This window comes from Doryrhamphus excisus, chromosome 17, assembly GCF_030265055.1.
Source record: "Doryrhamphus excisus isolate RoL2022-K1 chromosome 17, RoL_Dexc_1.0, whole genome shotgun sequence".
Classification (NCBI taxonomy): Eukaryota; Metazoa; Chordata; class Actinopteri; order Syngnathiformes; family Syngnathidae; genus Doryrhamphus; species Doryrhamphus excisus.
Genome location: NC_080482.1, coordinates 1411370 through 1429686, shown reverse-complemented (window position 1 = coordinate 1429686; position 18317 = coordinate 1411370). Strand labels below are relative to the sequence as shown.

Here is an 18317-nt window from a genome sequence, read left to right as displayed (position 1 = left end):
TTTTATTTTAAGCTTCAATCTTTTGTCCACTCTCAACGTCTGCGCTTTAAATATTCACCATACGTGCTGTATTATGTCCACAGTTCCACAGTTTCACTCACTAATGTGAACAGCAAACCTTCTTCCTGCCCACATTCTTTCATCCACTGTCGACCAATGAGAGAGCAGAACAGACCTGGTTTCCCACCAAGATTCCAAACCTTCCAATTGATTCAAAGCGAAGAAAACCGAATAGAGGTGTGACAGCACGCTCAAATAACTGACCTCATTGCAAAAAGACTGGCGGTCCGTCCGTCTCATGGTTCAGGGGGCGGGCAGCCGCTTGAGGCAATGATAGGTTGTCTCGCGGCCGGGCTGCTGTGTCGTAGACAATCAAAGTGTTATTTATGAAGACTTGTCTTTGCAGCGACATCTTCATTGCAACAACATGCAGGAGATGCAGTCCAACCTTCAGGACTGAGTTGGCCTTTATGGTCGAATATATTGTTATTATTCCCACCCTCACCTCTCTGCCTGGAAAGAGCAATGTGTGCAAAATAACGGACATTTAAGGATTTTAGCGTTGAAATATCAAATACATTGTTCCCTTTGCTACATGGCGATTCACCTTTTGCGGATTCGCTGTTAAAGGGATAGTTCCGATTTTTTGACATGAAGTTGTATGCCACCCTCATAAGCAGGGAAGTCCGTCAACAGCGACTCACTACCCACATTGGGTCCTGAGCCGACTTCTGGTTGGATTTTGGCGCTGAGGAAAGCAGTTTCAGTTAGTTGCATCTCAAAACGATATGCGTTCAAAGCCATCATACATTTGCATCTCAAAAAATTCGACCTCACAAATCACTCACCGTTATATTCTCTGCGCTCCCACCTACATAACCCCAATCCTGGCCTCCTTGCACTGACCTTGACCTTGCTAACTGCCAATAAACACGAGAAGAAGCTAACCGACCAAATGAATCTTCGCTTCGAGCAGTAGGACTTGAAGTAGGGGAATATGTTTTAACAAGGATACAAAAACACTACAGCCAAACTGTGCCAGGTCAGAGCAATGACTATGTCACTTAATTTATTGGGTCCAATCTAGTAGATCGATATTTACATTTTAAATGAAATTTGAAGTTTGAGATTATTTAAAACGTGTGAATATTTTATTGGCGGTCTGAGAAAAGTGTATAATGTGTATTAAGAGGAGTTTTACAGCTTTAAAACTGTACTTGTAAACAAATATTTAACAGATTTCACTTGTTGCAGGCTATTTCGGGAACCTATAAGTATAGTGTATAGTATAGTATAATTGATAGTCGCCCTCGGCCCCTGCATGCAACGTATATTTTTTACTTCTCATCCTGTTCACCGTTATGGGTCAGCTGGAGCTTATCCCAGTTTGCTTTGATGGAGAGGAGAGGCACTACGCTGGATTGGTTGCCAGCCAATCGTAGGGCACATACATACTAACAACCATTCACCCTCACATTCAGAGCTATGGAAAATTTACAGTCTCCAGCTAATTCAACATGCATGTTTGGGAGCGTGGGAGGAAACCACAGCAGCCTGTAAGCAACACCGCCGTGTTGTCCTGAGTCGTGTTGGTTATGAATCACGAACAGGTTGAGGATTGTTCAGGTAATGGATTAATATCACTGATGGATTTAGCTCCATTTTACTGGGTTGACAACCTGTCATTATTACAAACACCGGCTCTCAGACCGAAAACCACACACACACACACACACACTTTGTCTCTCGCTACATGTCATCCGCCTGTCTGTCTCTCACTTATTATCGTGGCACACAGCGAAACTGGCTGGTGTTCATCTCTGTAGCTGCAGGTTCTTGATTTTGTTCCATCCAGTTCCCATTAGTGAAACCAATGTTGAGACCAGACGTCTTTTCGAGCCAGCATGGCTGTTTCACTCCAAACATTAAGACAGCACAAAGAATGTTGTGATTGCTGTTGCTGTGTGAGCCATCAAGCTTGTTTACTTCCTCCTACTAGTCTGCCAAAGACAGCTGGCAGGAAGAGGTGGGTGTGCACTCTGAACCCAAACACAGCAAACATTCATTAGTCCCTGCACTGCCAGAAATGGTCAACCCTAAACTTGTGGTCAGTAGTAGAACGCAAATACCAGCATTACCAAATGGAGTCGCCAAGGATGGAATGACTGGGTAGCACACGTGAATGAAATCGGTCATATCCTTTGACTTATTGTGTAAGTACTTTAAATGTATGAAAGATGACATTTTATTTTGCTGGTTACATAAAACACGCAATCCTTTTATCTTCCCATCTGTAATTACACACTGTGTGCACATGTCAGTCACTTCATTAACCCCAGATTAAAGTATGCAAGGCATCGGCGTGTATTTTAGGGATACAAATACCATTACCATTTCAAATTGGGAGAGCACAAGGCTGTCATCCCAAAGCAGTTGATGTTTGCTAAATACAAGGATGAAGAGTCTTGAACCAGTCGTGATGTGCTATATATATCACTATATTGACACGCACTATGGTACCCATTATGGCATTGGATGCTCATATCACCGAGTACTTCGGTACGAGGTACATTATTAAAAAAAAAACCCAAAAAACAAAAAAAAAACTTAAACTGTATTATGGAAAGCAGGAAGTGAACAAATGTAACGGTTACTGATTGTAAAAGTACCAGATGGAGGGGTAGGATTTAATAAGCTTTGCTTCTTCCTACTCCTTTTGGACATGTGGAACTGGGAACTGATTATGGGATGCACTCAATTGTAATCTGATGCATGTTCAAATGAAATAAAACCATTACCATTACCATTAACATTACCATTACCATTACCATTAACATTACCATTAACATTACCATTACCATTACCATTACCATCACCATTACCAAATTCTCAACACCCGCATCTGCTGGTGCTCACCTTGTGACAGGTTGACCTTTGAAACTGGGGAGCTGGAAAGGAAATAAACAGTGTCTACTTCCTGTTAGTTTCAGTCTTATCATTGTCAATCAATCAGAATGCCGAGCACAACGGGTGGGTCCTCCCTTAGCCAATCAGAAGTGTTGCGGCTCTAGCTTTAGCAGGCTACATATACTGAGGCGAGGCGGAGGAACGACATTTTTACGCCAGCTGGAGTATGTCGTCAACATGCATTTACAACGCCCTCTACTGGTAGCAGTCGTAAATACAATCACAGACACATACAACAGAGCACTGGTAGATCACTCTAATACACCACAAGGACACAGAACACAAAACACATCAAAATTGCACTTAAAATAAATCTGCAAAACAGCCAGTTGGCAAAAGGTGAAGCTAGCGATGTAATCCACAAGTTAGAGAAATTGTTTTCTATTCTATAATGACAACATTATAATATTTTTTGTACTTTGTCTTTGCAGCAGTCCTATGCTCCTCCCCCTCCGCCCATGGCTCCGCCCAGCCCCAGCACCACAGGAGGAGGAGGAGGCGGCGGGGGTCAAGGAGGAGGTTTGGTGGAGCAACTAAGTAAGACCAACCTTTACATAAGAGGCTTGCCACCAGCCACCACCGACCAAGACCTCATCAAACTCTGCCAGCCGTGAGTTCTGTTCCCTTCTCTTCTGTCTGATGCGTTCTTTAGCGCAAGTGTCCACGCCCATTCCTCGTCACTTGCGCTCAGATAGATTAGTTTTGCGTGACTCCGATGGCAGCTTGTAATGAGTATCAACAGTTTGCACTTGACCTCCATGTTCCACCTCTGTGCTTCCTGAGAGGAAATAACACAGCCCAGCTGGGCCGAACCCATCCGTTCCCCTCTGCCCTGGTTCCTCCACACACAAAGCACTCTGCTGTATTTTCTCCGTGTTAATGGCTATGAAATTAGCTGGAGTGGAGATTCGATTGTATTGCATTTAAAGCTAATTCCGGCAGAAATATGATGAGCCGATTTGACGTGATGGCTTTGGCAATGGCCAATATGGCCAATATGGGAAAGATCATTTCCCCAGTTCATGTTTGTAACGAAAATGTGCCTGGCCTTGCAGCCAATTCATTTTCTCATTTGTTCTACTAATACGTTAAAATGACACAGCCACAAGTAACAGGGTTATTTTAAACCATGCATATATGAAATAGAATATTTTCCATACAGTAAAATGTAAAGGAAGTAAAAATGGCACTGGGATGAGTCCTTATGTTGAGTCCTGGAAAGTATTGTTGCTTGTAGACGGAGCCTGCTGTGCTTTTATATTGTCATGCGCACTTTCTGATATGTTATATATGTGATATTGATTAAAATATTTCCGAGTTTTAGTTTTTAGAAAATAGGCTACCTGCATGTAACATGTAACAACATGTAACAAGTTATTGCAAAATGCAACATTATCACATAATGAAGTGCATAATTACACATGCACCATTATTATAACAACATTATCCAATGTTATGAGAGCTGACACACTTCATAATACGTTTAATTATTCTAAAGTCAAACCCCTAGCATGACCATTCCCTGCACAACTATGTTTCTGTGTGTAATAAAAACGTGACAATTAATGCGATTACTCCTGCGGCAAGTAATTAGTGACAGCATGCACCGTCCTAAACAGAAATAATAAGAACAAGTTGAAATCACAGGGGAAATAATCCACAAAGTTGGAGAAATTGCAATAAAACAGCAGAATAGAAGCAATAGGACAACAAACAAGACATGGCTTCAATGCTCAGTGGGACTTCAGACCAGAAAGGAAAGGGAATCACACCCAAGTCCACTCGTGTGTGTACGCATCGGACCGTGTCGATGGTTCCTCTCCAAAATGAAACATAATCATAGATATTAATTATCCTCCATCTATGTCTATAACACAGTTTTATGACTTGTAATCCGAGAGGTTACAATTTTCTTTAACAGTCTTCATATAAAAACTGTCTCCTTGGCAATTTTAATATATTATGCAAAAAAAATTATATTAAAATCAGAAGAGTGTAACACACACACACACAGACACACACACACACACACACGCCAACCATACTTTGCCCTTCTGCAGCTCAAGACTGCAATATTTCAGCTTAGCCCTGGAGGCGTTTTGGAGAAACGGGGTGAGAAATGGGGACCAATAAAAGTTTCATTAGAGCCCCAGTCACTGTGCCAAGTGGCCAGTAACATTTCGGAAAAGGTCACTGTGGGAGGCGGCCTGTGTGTGTACTTTTGGGTCGCCGCCTCAGCCTCGGCTTCCCAAGTCTTTTCCGGCTTTCGGAAATACACAGAGTGGCTCTTTCCTGTCACTCAAGGCCATGGCGTGCACATTTGACCCGTGTGTGTGTGTGTGTGTGTGTGTGTGTGTGTGCACAACACAGCCAACAAGCAAGGAAAACACAGTCCAAAAAAAGCACCACCACATGCACGTTCACACTGACAGACTTGTGTGAATAAAGAACAGGACAGTCTCCTGCTGCCACGGAAATAAACACACTCTTTTAACTTCATCGCTTTATTTTTACCACCATGGCTTTTTTTGTGCCCGTCAACCCGCCAGCAAGACTGTCTGCCTTCACATTTTGCCATCTTTCTCATCTCACTGTCTGCCCTGTCCCACTAGTACCCCCCCTCCTTTCTGTCTTTGTGCCAGTTCTAAGAGTGTCAGGGAAAAGTGCTGTTGTCAGCTGACATTTCCAATCACCCCCTTGGTAGCCCAAACCGTGGACACACTTTTAACGTCTGGGAACAGAGCAGGAAGAATGTGAGTGGAATGTAAAGCTTCCACCGAGAGCAATAGTATCAACTCTATCAGTCTGTCCGGGAATGGAAACTATTCGGGATGCTCCCATTTGGGTTTTATGATGGCGATACCGATCCATGAGTGAAATCCACCAATACCGATTGCATACATTGATCGATGGAGCACCCCTAAATTTTTTTAAAAGAGCATAGGAAACCAAATGACCGTCTAAATGCCCTCCAGACATTCATTCATTCATTCATTCATTTTCTACCGCTTTTCCTCACGAGGGTCGCGGGGGGTGCTGGAGCCTATCCCAGCTGTCTTCGGGCGTAAGGCGGGGTACACCCTGGACTGGTCGCCAGCCAATCACAGGGCACATATAGACAAACAACCATTCACACTCACATTCATAGCCTATGGACAATTTGGAGTGGCCAATTAACCTAGCATGTTTTTGGAATGTGGGAGGAAACCGGAGTACCCGGAGAAAACCCACGCATGCAACATGCAAACTCCACACAGAGATGCCCGAGGGTGGGATTGAACCCTGGTCTCCTAGCTGTGAGGTCTGCGCGCTAACCCCTAGACCACCGTGCCGCCCCCCCTCCAGACATGAAATAAGAAAATAAAAAAATATACAAAAATGTATCAATATGAGAATCAATAAAAATGATTACTACCGCAAAATCCTCCCCAGTGCATATGGATAACTCTTAAAGGGATAGATGGAAAGTTCTAACATGAAGCTATACGGCGTCCTCATTGGCAGCGTAGTTCATCAACTGTGACTTTCCCCCCTACTTCATTGATTGAGCTGAGTTCCGGGCCTCATCTATAAAAAATATGTGTGGAAATCCAACTAAACCTACCCCAGAAACCCAAAACGTGCATACGCACACTTTTACGCGGTTTGTGGTTTACGGATTCCACCTTAAGGAGAAATGTGTGTCCTGAACTCTGCCTCAACTCCTCCATTTCCACGACGCTACTTCACCCTAGAACAGTGGTGAGCAAATATTTTGACTCGTGGGCCGCATTGAGTTAACAAAATTGTCCCGGGGGGCCAACATATATTTAACACACACACTATTTTAATGCTTATCATTTTCGTTGAACATTTTTTTTTTTTTTTTAATAAATAATACTTGCAAGTCATGTTGCCAGTTTGTATGTTAAAAGTTGAAATACTTAAACTATACTATAAAGCAACTGGTGGGCCGGATTCAAACGCTTAGTGGGCCGCATGTGGCCCCCGGGCCGTAGTTTGCCCACCACTGCCCTAGAAGGTCCCTGCAAAGGGACTCATGAATGCGGCATCCGTATTTAAAGAGCTGATGGGATCAGAGGTCAAAACCATAAACACCAACAGATGAGCAAATATACAAATACTACACCGTATCACAATCAACAACTGACATAACATTAAATAGTTTGGCAAAGCATGCTGGGAAGCAGGAAGTGCTCCCAGCTATGCTATATATAATACATACATACCAAAAAGATGTATTGTTCAGTGTCATGATGTGATACTAGAACAGGGGTGGGCAAACTTTTTGACTCGCGGGCCGCATTGGTTTAATAAAATTGACGAGGGGGGGCCAGACTATTATGTTTTTTACACGTAACTGTCCACCTGGAATTATTGTATCTGTAAAAGTGTCATGCAATCTGCTATATGTGCAGTTTGAGGTCATTCATTTGATGTAAAGTGCGTTATAAATTAAATTTATTATTATTTAAATATGTTTATTTTATGTGAGTGTGAATGGTTGTTTGTCTATATGTGCCCTGTGATTGGCTGGCCACCAGTCCAGGGTGTACCCCGCCTCTTGCCCCAAGACAGCTGGGATAGGCTCCAGCAACCCCGGCGAATGAATGAATTAATATTTTTTGTTTTTATTTTTTTTAATTTTTTTATTAATTTTTTATTTTTTATTTTTTTTATTGTGCTTGTGTCCCTTTTTTCAGGAGCACTTTGTAAACAACAGACCACATCAAATAACAATATTGATAAAACAGCTACTTAAACCATCAAAAGGTTGGCTCAAGCCATGATGCCAGGTTCTACGGTAAATTTAAATGAAATACTTTAAAAAGAACAGGCGGGTCGTATTCAATCACTTGGCGGGCCGGATGTGGCCCCCGGGCCATAGTTTGCCCACCCCTGTACTAGAACATTGTTTCTGTTTACTCTTTCATTGACTTGACCTAGCGGTAAAATATACGTGTCCAGGCCGTAAATAATCCATTGCTTTAGTGGAGCGACCGGGCAACTCCAGTACGCTTTTATTTTCTCTGAAACATTCTCAATGTGGGTCTCAATACGTCCAAAACAGAATTGTATCATTTATTTTCCAAGAACACTTGACACGATGTCGTCTTCAATTAAGCTAAATATCCAGTAAATACAACGTAGACGCTCGAAACCCCCTGAGAATCTTTTTACTCAGCCTTTATTTGGTACGCAGGGAAGTAATGGATAACCCTGACCCTCTTGGTCCTTGTTAATCTATGGAGGTATCTGGTAAGCACACTATCTGAACATTTCTATTAGCATCGCATGTGAAGATGAAGGGCAGGTCAATGTTATTTCAGTACCTCCACGCATCCGCCGCTCGAATCAATACAAGAATTCCGGTTGTACTTGAGCACGGAATTTAGCTGTACGTTATTCCGGCCTCGTCACTGCAGAAAGAGCCGTCTTCATTTCCACGCTACAATATCACTGCTAAGCTTTCCAAAACTGTTGTTCCCATTGATTGACATCCGGAACGTGCAAGTTCGTTATAATAGGTCGTGTTCTGGCAACCGTCCATCGTTCCTTATTTCCTCTCCACTTTATTCCTAACTCCTAACTTTCAAGACAAGGTGCATTTATCCGAGGATAACAGAAACACCTTCAACATATGCTGTGTGCGTTTTCCACTTTGTGAAAAGAGACAAGTGTGAATATATTGTTTCTAGAATCCTAATGTGTCATGCCGGGTATCTGCTTCTCTCTTTTACTGCTGCTCCATTTTTCACACACAGAAACGCACACATGCAAACACACACCAACACGCAAACACACAGTGGTTTCGCTTTCCTGCTCTGAAAAAACAACCTGCCAAAACATTGATGGTGAATGAGGTCTTTGCATGCATTCGTCACCCCATAAATACGTACACGCACGCAGTCGCACCATTTCAAGGTAACACACCCACATGTAATGTGCTTGCGTGTCCTGCCTCACTCATTCACACGTGCACCGTAGGTGTTTACACCACACACACGTCGTGTTTGAATTACATGGAGGCAGAAGTAAACAAAAAGCCGGGCATTGCCAGATGGTACGTGTAAAGTGCGTGATTACCGCTTTGGTGATTTTCATCTGTGACGGCATGCGTGCGTGTTGGCGTCTGCGTAAAAACGTGCGGGCGGGCGGTTCGTCCAGCCTTGTGTCATCCACGCCTGCGTTGTTTGGCTCTCGCCCCGAACCGCAGGCCAAAGATATTGTTTACTAAACGCCACAACTTCAGTCAAAGTGTCCTGACAAACATCATGCTTGATTTCAGCCTGTATTTGTACATACCCTAAAACAGGGGTGCTCATTAAGTCGATCGCGAGCTACCGGTCGATCGCGGAGGTGGTACTGGTCGATCGCTGGTCGATCGCGGCGTGACATTAAAAAAATATCATCCCAGCATCAATGCCGTCACTTGATTGATATACAGGGCAGCCATTCAGATGACAACTGAATGTTGCCCTTCGGGCGACCAATCAAATCAAACGACGTCTCTAAGTGCAGCAGAACTTACGATGTCAGCCTATCATCCATCCCCGTTACTTGATTGACATACAGGACAACCAGTCAGATGACAACTGAATTTTGACCTTTAGGTCACCGCTCATGCGTAAACAACGATGCAAAGTGCTAAGCTAGTCGGCGAATTGCGAGATTTTAAGCCCTCGCTAAAGTTTATGGTCACTAAAATGAGTGAAGGAGCTGGACCAAGTAAAAAGGCAAAAACTGGACCAAGTAAAAAGGCAAAAAACACATCACTTCCATACGGATATGGAATATTATACGGATATTGTGATACGGATATTATCCATGACTGATAAACATTTGGAAGTGTGCTTGAGGCTGGCTATCAGCAGCTACTGTCCGGACTATGCATCCCTGGCTGGTTCAATTCAGTGCAAGTCATCAAAGTAAACTCAGGTAATTACAAAAAAATTTAATAGTTAATTATGTGTGTTTTGCAATATTGGCTCATTTGGTTATGTAAGGTACATCAACATACATTGTACGTACAAATAATCCTCAATACATTTGAAAATAAATAGATGTTTTGCATTTTTGTAGTGGGTAGATCATTTTGACTCGGTCATTTTAAAAGTAGCTCGCATGCTGAAAAAGTGTGAGCACCCCTGCCCTAAAATATCGTGGATCACGATGGAAAATGTGTGCGGAATGAACATTGTCAGAATATTTCATCTTTGACTCGCAGAAATAGTGCATTCCATCTCCAATTTCGAGATCATAAGCTGCTTAGATGCCACTTTGCGTGTGATTGCAGCCTTTTTAAAATGCTTTTTTTTCTGTTTGTACTTCCAAAGTCTGCCGTCCCAATAGAGTTCGATGTGAGGCTGTCAGGCGGGCGACTGTGTTCGCTGACAGAGATGCTCCTGCCGGTGACAGCTAAATGATCTGTTCTTTATTAAACACCACGTACTATCTCTCTATCGCTTCCTGCTCGCTGTCACTGTCTCAGGTTATCTTTTGACTGACTACTCTTTCTCTCCTCACACATTTCTAATATTTCACATTTGCCACCTCCGTTCCTCACGAGCATCTTCAACGAGTTTCTCACAAACAGAGCTAATGTTCAGCCCTTAGCTGAATAATGTGTACTGTATAGTTCTGTATAGTTTGGAGCACGGACAATACATATACAACTATTAACTAACCAGTATTAACCAGTACTGGTGGCCAGCCAATCAGAGGGCACATATAGACAAACAACCATTCCCACCACGCTCACATTCATGCATTCATGTTGAAAATAATTTTTGTATTAACATTCAAACGTACATGCAATTTATTTGCGTTTTGACCTCTGATCTCCGCATAACCAGGAAAGAGTCGGCCTCTCAAAGACATCCGTCAAATCCAATGGTAAACCAGCTAATGAGTTTGATGTTTCATTATTGCTCCATTTATTTAGCACTGGCACAAAATAAAAAGAGTCCTTTTGGAATGACTTCAGAGCTGCAAATATGTGATTTCTACTGAAAATGAGCCCCCGCTTTTCAGCTTTTCAGAGACGACCTTGAGGCCGTCCTTTGCACAAAGTCAGAGGTCATCAATGTTGTTACTGTCTGGGGGTCATAAATCAAAACAGGACAGGAGTTATGATATCTCACTGATGGCTTCCAATGTTGGACTAATTGAATGTTAATAACAACGTTGTCTTGGTGTTTTCACAGATACGGGAAAATAGTTTCTACAAAGGCCATCCTGGACAAGAACACCAATCAGTGTAAAGGTGAGTCGGTATGCTCTGGATCTCCCGTAGCACAGGAAGGCACACAAAGGCCAAGGGTTTTCATGAGGTATTAATTATTGTAGCGTAACGATACACTAATCATGCTTCTCAAACAGTGGGGCGGGGAACTAGGGAAACAGCAGGGAACTATCGGGGGAAGGTGAGAGGCTTTCATTTCAATGCAGACCTACCAACATGTACAAATTTATAGTAGTCAAAATGCAGTTTGCTCTTGAATATGCTTGTATGCTTTCCATTTTCTTGTCATTTTGTCTGTCCCTCCAGGAGGTGGGGGGGGGGGGCATGACAGAAAATAATTGAGAAGCACTGAACTAAATCAACCAGTGTGGCATTGCTTATCGTTTAGTTTTAATGTCCAAACTAACTCAATAAATAAACATTCAGATTTTTTTATGCCAATCGTAAAATCAACAATTTCGATATTTTGAAGCATTTAATGAGTTTTTATATCAACTCTGTGTATCTTGATGATAATGACAATGAACGTATGACGTTTTTTTTAGAATATATGAATGTTATTCAAATAAAGAGCAGATTTGATGACTTTAGCATTGACGCACAAAGACTTCTTGTAGTGATGAGGGTCTTCCCATGAGGGTCCCTTTGATTGTTGAAGTGGTCTGAGCAAAGCACTAATCAATGATTGTGCTCATCTACTTTAAAAAAACACACAAAGGCCTGTCCTTCTTCTGCATGGTGGCGCTCAAAAACGTAGTTTTTTTTAGAGATAACTAAATAGATTCCATATAATCAACCGCAATAGTAAATAAGGAAGCTCCGTCTTATTGATACTGATGGCAGGGATCAGAGATTATTACTCCGATGTTGTATTTGAAAGCACCACAAGGGTCACTTTTTACCTTGCAGTCCTCCTAATTAGGTAGTTGCGTACGTCTAGGGTTGGCGTCTCCAGCATCGATGGAAACCCAGACGAACATTCCAATTCTATTCGATGCTCACTTTGAAGAAAAACAAAGAAAAACGGCTAAAATGTTTGGATTGATTTAATTGAAGAGGCTATGTTTGCCACACAGTGAGGACGCATGATGGACATGACGATGTTGACACAACAATGGTCTACAAATAACAGTCTTTGATGCGCTGTGAATCGTAAAATCGTGGAATTCAGGGTTTTTGTGCCAGTCGTGAGACTGCACATTGATTTCATATTTGATGTACTTCAAAGTACTACACTGAATCTCCCAACAGCATCACTAAAGCAGGGCACGGGTAATATTTTTAGGTCTAACATTACCGATGTGAAATCTAACACCCCTCAGTATCTGTAAATGTCATTCTTAATCAGTCAGTACTCAAGATCAAGCAAGCGAGAACAAACTGTCCGTCTGTTTTTGCTACCGTCGATACATCCCATAAACAAAGTCGTCCTACTGAAGCATTGTCAATACTCTTATTTATTTTCACCCATCATTGTCCCAAACTGTAGTATATTTTCCACATTAACAACATAATATGCAATCAGAAAGACAGTTTGAGATGTAATCCCATTAATCCAGCCATAAATTAATGCAGTTAATTGACTTTCACGCACAAAATGAAACAGCTGCCGCAGCCAAGGTCCTTTTTAGCAATTTTATAGCTTGCAATGTTGACTTCATGTATGTTTTAAACTGTTGTTAATTTACAATGAATTCCATTATCAGTTAGCCATTAGAATGCCTTACCACTGAATAAGTGTTGGTTTGATTGCAAAGGCATTCAGCTGGGACTAGATAAGTGCTTAGCGTGACTAAGAGAGTATAAATTGGCACAGAGGTTTCTCATGGGAAGGGAGGGGGGTCCACGGAAGTCGGGGAGAGCGGGTAAAAATAGCCCAAGGCTGACAGAGAAAAGGAAGGGTACCCTTTGAAAGTGATGATTTAGCAGACAGCCTCTTCATTTTCGGCAAGATTTGACTTAGACAAAAGACTGACAGATGGAGACGGATCAGATCAGTCTGCTGTTTCGGTATTGTTGGTTTTTTTTTTTTAAAGGCCATCTGTGTTTTCAAGTTCAATTTCATACTTTAGCACACGAGTTTAGTCACATACGTTAGAAACTGGGTGAAAGGAGTTCAGAACTATATATTATACATATATATATACATTAGGGTGCATCAAATTTGAATGGGAAATTTGAATTTCATAATATCAATTTGGCTGGCATTTCATTTATTTCTAATGAACATAAAAATGTCTTTTGAGGAAATCCATTGAGATTTAGGGGTGCCACCTCACACATAAACTTTTGTAAAATTTTGGAAAATGCGCAATTTCTAGTCTAATTGCCAAAAAGTTGACCTGGAAATGTTGAGTACAATGAACTTCTATACAACATGATTTTTATAGGGTTATTAAAGTAAATATATTTGTTTTGTCTTTGGGCAGATTGGGTATTTCTCAGAATTCAACTTTCAAGATTTTCTATTCATTTGTCCTATTGACAAAATGAATGGCAGTAAATGGGCCATGTTCACACGGCCTTACCCTGAATTTTATGTAGCAGTGATGGATATTTGACATACATATAAAGTTTAAACACTTTGTTTTTTTATTTTATTTGTATTTTATTGTAAACACAAGGGGCAATAGTAACATATTTAAATAACAATTAATGGCGACCAGTGAGCACTGTTCACCACTTTATTCCACAAAAACAGATGTATGGTGGCACCCCTAAATAATCATGTATTGGAAAAATATTTTGTATGTGTTGTTTCTACATATATTGGAACACTTTTAGTACCCAGCCATATCAAAATTCAATAATTGTGTTTTTTGATGCACCCTAATGTACATATATATATGACCAACATTTGTAGGGAAAACATCTTCTATAGTTGCACGTAACATCCGAGATGTGTCATGCGTCCTCAGGAGTCTTTGGAGAGCTCAGCTCACCGAACATCAAATAATTAACTCTACGTTTGCTTTTTGTGATTTTTATCTGAAAGGAAGGACCAGACCAGACGTCAGAATGCAGTGTCACCGAGCGCATCAAAATTTGCCGCATGAGACTTAGCCGTTCAATACGTCCCTGTCATTAAAGTAGAGGCGTCTTGATGATGGCTGGAAACCGAAGGCGTCTTGACCCCCCTTTCGTGTTCGACGGGGGGGCTGAAAGCGTGACTTGCAATTCTTATCTTTTCCAATCAACAGCTTGGTTAGGCAGGACGGACAGGAAGTGATGTCGCGGTTCAGAGCTAAGTTTTAGCTTTCTGTGTGTTGAGGTTGCAACCATAGTCTGTGTTATATTCGGGATTATTTTGCCTGTTGTGAGATAATCCAATCAAGTCTGGTGCTTGTGTGTCTCACCCAACGTCAGAGTAACTACTGACACATGGTCACCTCGAAGAGTACTGCATAGTAGCACGTCTGACCAGAATTGCAGTCATTTAGCCGTTTTTATGCTTGGAAATAGTTAATAGTTATTAGTTAATAGGTAGAATTTGTTAATATTTTACTGATTTATTGATGTATTTATTCATATATTTTTGATAAATGGTGATTAAGTGAAGCTGTGACATTTGAACCGTCACGAGGCAAGGGACTACTGTACATTAAAAAAAAAAAAAGCTAATGTTAGTAGCTAAACTTGGCCAAATCGCTATCATTAGCTGCCAATACATGTAATTAACAGTATAATGTTTGCAGTATTTCCCAACGTTAGTACCCTCTGTGCAGCCGCCTATCTATACAGCAGCTTAAAAAAGGTTTCAATAACACTTGGACTATTGCCTGCAAAATAAAGCTCAATGACAACATTTTAACCCCGGAACAGATCATTTTATTTTTCAAGGTTAAAAAATGGAGCAGATTGTGTTCATTTTTGGAGGCTCCACTCAATGAATGAAATAAAGTAAATACCAGAAACAAAATAACGATAACTCCGAATCTCAACCGGTGTCCTCGGTTTGAACACACTGACGGTCTTCGGGTACTTTTGGTGTACTGGGAGCAAGACAGGGCACGGAGCAGAGGAGGGAGGCGGGAAGGGACAGGAATCCACTTTAGATTTAGAAGGATTTCCATTTCCAAAGACAATCACCCCCCCCCCCCTCAGCGTCCCCTCAGCGTCTCCTGACTGTCCTTTGCATATCTCGTTCTCTTACTGCTCATCTCATTCTTGCCTGCGCTTTCTTCCTGCGTTTGTCACCTCCCAACGTTTTCCTCTTAGTTTCTCCTGCTTCCTCTTCCTCGGCACCGGGTCGCCGTTCTAATGAGCCGAGGCCAGGAATGCCGAGAGCTGAAGAGATTAGATAGGGGCCTGGGTTTTTATTCTTCTGTGTATGCATGTGCTTGTGTATCTGCGTTTACGTCGGTGTCCCTGTGTATTCACATGCATGCGCTTCATAATAAAATGATTTGGGGTTTTATTGTTGTTGTTTTATATTTGTTAGGGTTAACTGAGCCAGATGAAATTTCACATCCTTTCATTTTTCCAATCTGCATAAAAAGTGTCCTAAGTGTTCTGGGTGGCAATTTTATTTCACTCAGAGTATTTTTTTTAAATGGACGTAAAGCTACGTTGAGTTGCATTCTAGATTTCGATTTGGATGGAGGGAAAGTTGTCAAGCCAAAGTAACCTTGACTCCCCAACGGCTACAGACATTTGTTTTGGCTGCCATGCTTAGCCTCTAACCCCCCCACAGAGAGAGACAAATACAATTTAAAAATTCACGTCTCTCTTTGAGTGATGAGTAGAAGGCAGCGACGTGGGGCCGGGGTCATGGCTGGTGGGGCACCAACTCCTTTGGAGGTTGTTTTTGTTATTTTAATACAAGTTGCTAGTTGAGAGGATAACATGAAAAGTAGATTAATAATTCACTTGGGTTAAAAAAAATTGTTTTCAAATACTTCTTAGTCACTTTTATTTATTATTAAATGAAATTTTTGTAGGGCGGCACGGCGGTCTGGTGGTTAGTGCGCAGACCTCACAGCTAGGAGACCAGGGTTCGGTCCCCGCCCTCGGCCATCTCTGTGTGGAGTTTGCATGTTCTCCCCGTGCATGCGTGGGTTTTGCCCGGGTACTCCGGTTTCCTCCCACATTCCAAAAACATGCTAGGTTAATTGGCCACTCCAAATTGTCCATAGGTATGAATGCGAGTGTGAATGGTTGTTTGTCTATATGTGCCCTGTGATTGGCTGGCGACCAGTCCAGGGTGTACCCCGCCTCTCGCCCGAAGACAGCTGGGATAGGCTCCAGCACCCCCCGCGACCCTCGTGAGGAAAAAGCGGTAGAAAATGAATGAATGAATGAATGAAATTTTTGTTACCTTTCATTTGAATATGAAGTAAATGCACCCAATCCTTCCCCGGGAAGAAGAAAAGTCTTTAGCAGTCATGCCTGTGGTCGAGATGAATGCTCTCAAATGCTCAAACATCACAGCTTTTCACTCGCTTTTGGGAGACTTTTCAAACATGGACGCACCAAGCAAAATTGCAGCTAGCATGTTTTATGGCGTGTAAGTCACAAATCCAAAACCTTAACTTAAACTAGAACTTAATTTTTGTAAAAGAGACAGCATAGCTTCCCCTGGTCCTTCCAGATCTACTTGAAACAGCAAACACAATCCGTGAGCCGTCCAGCCGCTCAATGATCTTAACGATCTTAACGATCTTAACGATCTTAACGATCTTAACGATCTTAACAATCTTAACTCAATGATCCTTAACGATGGCCGTGACAGTCGGTTGAGGCCAAACGAGCGCCAATACTGGTTGGCGAGTCTCCTCCTCCGCTTGGGAAACCTAATGAAGTGTAAAGTTGCTGGTGCTATTCCTCCACCGTGTGGCTGAGCAGTCATCCATGTATTCATCTGCGTATTCTTCCGCCGACACGTGCGGTAACTAGTTCTCCAGTGATTATCGTGTTTATTGACCAGAATTACGCTTTAAATTAATTCACGGGGGGGTGTTGTTACCCACGAACACAATACAAACTTTTTTGCATTTCCTTTATTATTCTTTGTTGGAAATTGTACTAAATAACAACAAACTTGTCAAGTGGATGATTCCTTGTACGAAGCTTGTAGGTGGAATTTATTTTACCATTTTATTATTCCATGTGACGACACAAACAACCTGTGCAGTCCCTTTTGACTGGAAAACCACTTGCACATCACATGGTGAAAAAGAACTGGCATCAACGGTAGCGCTTTCCTGACTAATGGGAATGACTCATCTAATAGCGGCGGGATTCTATGCAAAGTAAACTCCAGCACATTTTGGATATATGCAACGCTAATTTCACTGCATGACAGCTGATGGAAACTGGAGACTGCATGTGTGCAGTCTTTATTAAATGTCCCTAATTAGATATATACAGATGCTGTATGCATACTTCCATATATTTATAATATTACAAGAATATGCATGCATGTTCATCGGCATGTTTGTTCCAGTTTTTGGCATATCACATTATAAGAGAGAATGTGTGTGTGTGTTTGTGTTGTTTAGGCTGGCCAAATGATGAGTTTCTCATTAGCGATAGCATAAATATTTGTGTGCGGGGAAGATCTTGCTGTGAAAGCAGCTTTCCGCCTTTGAACAATTAAAAAAAAAGAATCTGCTTATCAGCAATATCATTCAAGCCACCATTTTGGAAAAAAGAGGCAAAAACAGATGTTGTGTGTCTGTTGTGTGTTTGTGTGTCTTTCAGTGAGAAAAAAGAGCGAAGGGAAATGTATTCTCTGTTTAATAAAAAAAAATTATTAGGCCTTCACTTGTTTGTTTTAATGCATGTGTTTGGACAAATATAAGGATGACAACAAAATATAGCTATATATTTATATTATGGCAGTACAAAGCCAAAGCTATTGATGTAAAAACACAAGTGATTTTGGTTATTATCAAGAAAAGCTTGGAAATAAATAAATCAAACCCTTATTGGATATTTTTATTGTTCCCATTATATTTTCCAAGCACATTTACTTTTCTACCAGTCATTAAAGTGACTGAATAAACAAGGTGGTATCCTATTTTTCCATGATTGTATGTTTACATCGGTATGTTTACAGGCTTTTGTAAAATAGACCATTTAATTGTGTTAACATGAAGCCCGC

At 41.5% G+C, this 18317-nt stretch overlaps 1 protein-coding gene across 6 annotated transcripts in view; it reads left to right on the top strand.

Moving 5' to 3' along the window:
• LOC131105249 (RNA-binding motif, single-stranded-interacting protein 3-like) overlaps positions 1-18317 on the top strand; it is a 166447-nt gene that overhangs the window by 83112 nt on the left and 65018 nt on the right. For 5 of the 6 annotated variants that reach the window (XM_058053170.1, XM_058053174.1, XM_058053171.1 and 2 more), the window contains 2 exons: positions 3399-3577; positions 11175-11233. In XM_058053170.1, the coding sequence (XP_057909153.1) occupies positions 3399-3577; positions 11175-11233 (238 nt within the window). Of the gene's footprint in view, positions 1-3396; positions 3578-11174; positions 11234-18317 lie in introns of all 6 variants that reach the window. The other variant, XM_058053176.1, reaches the window with a different exon arrangement.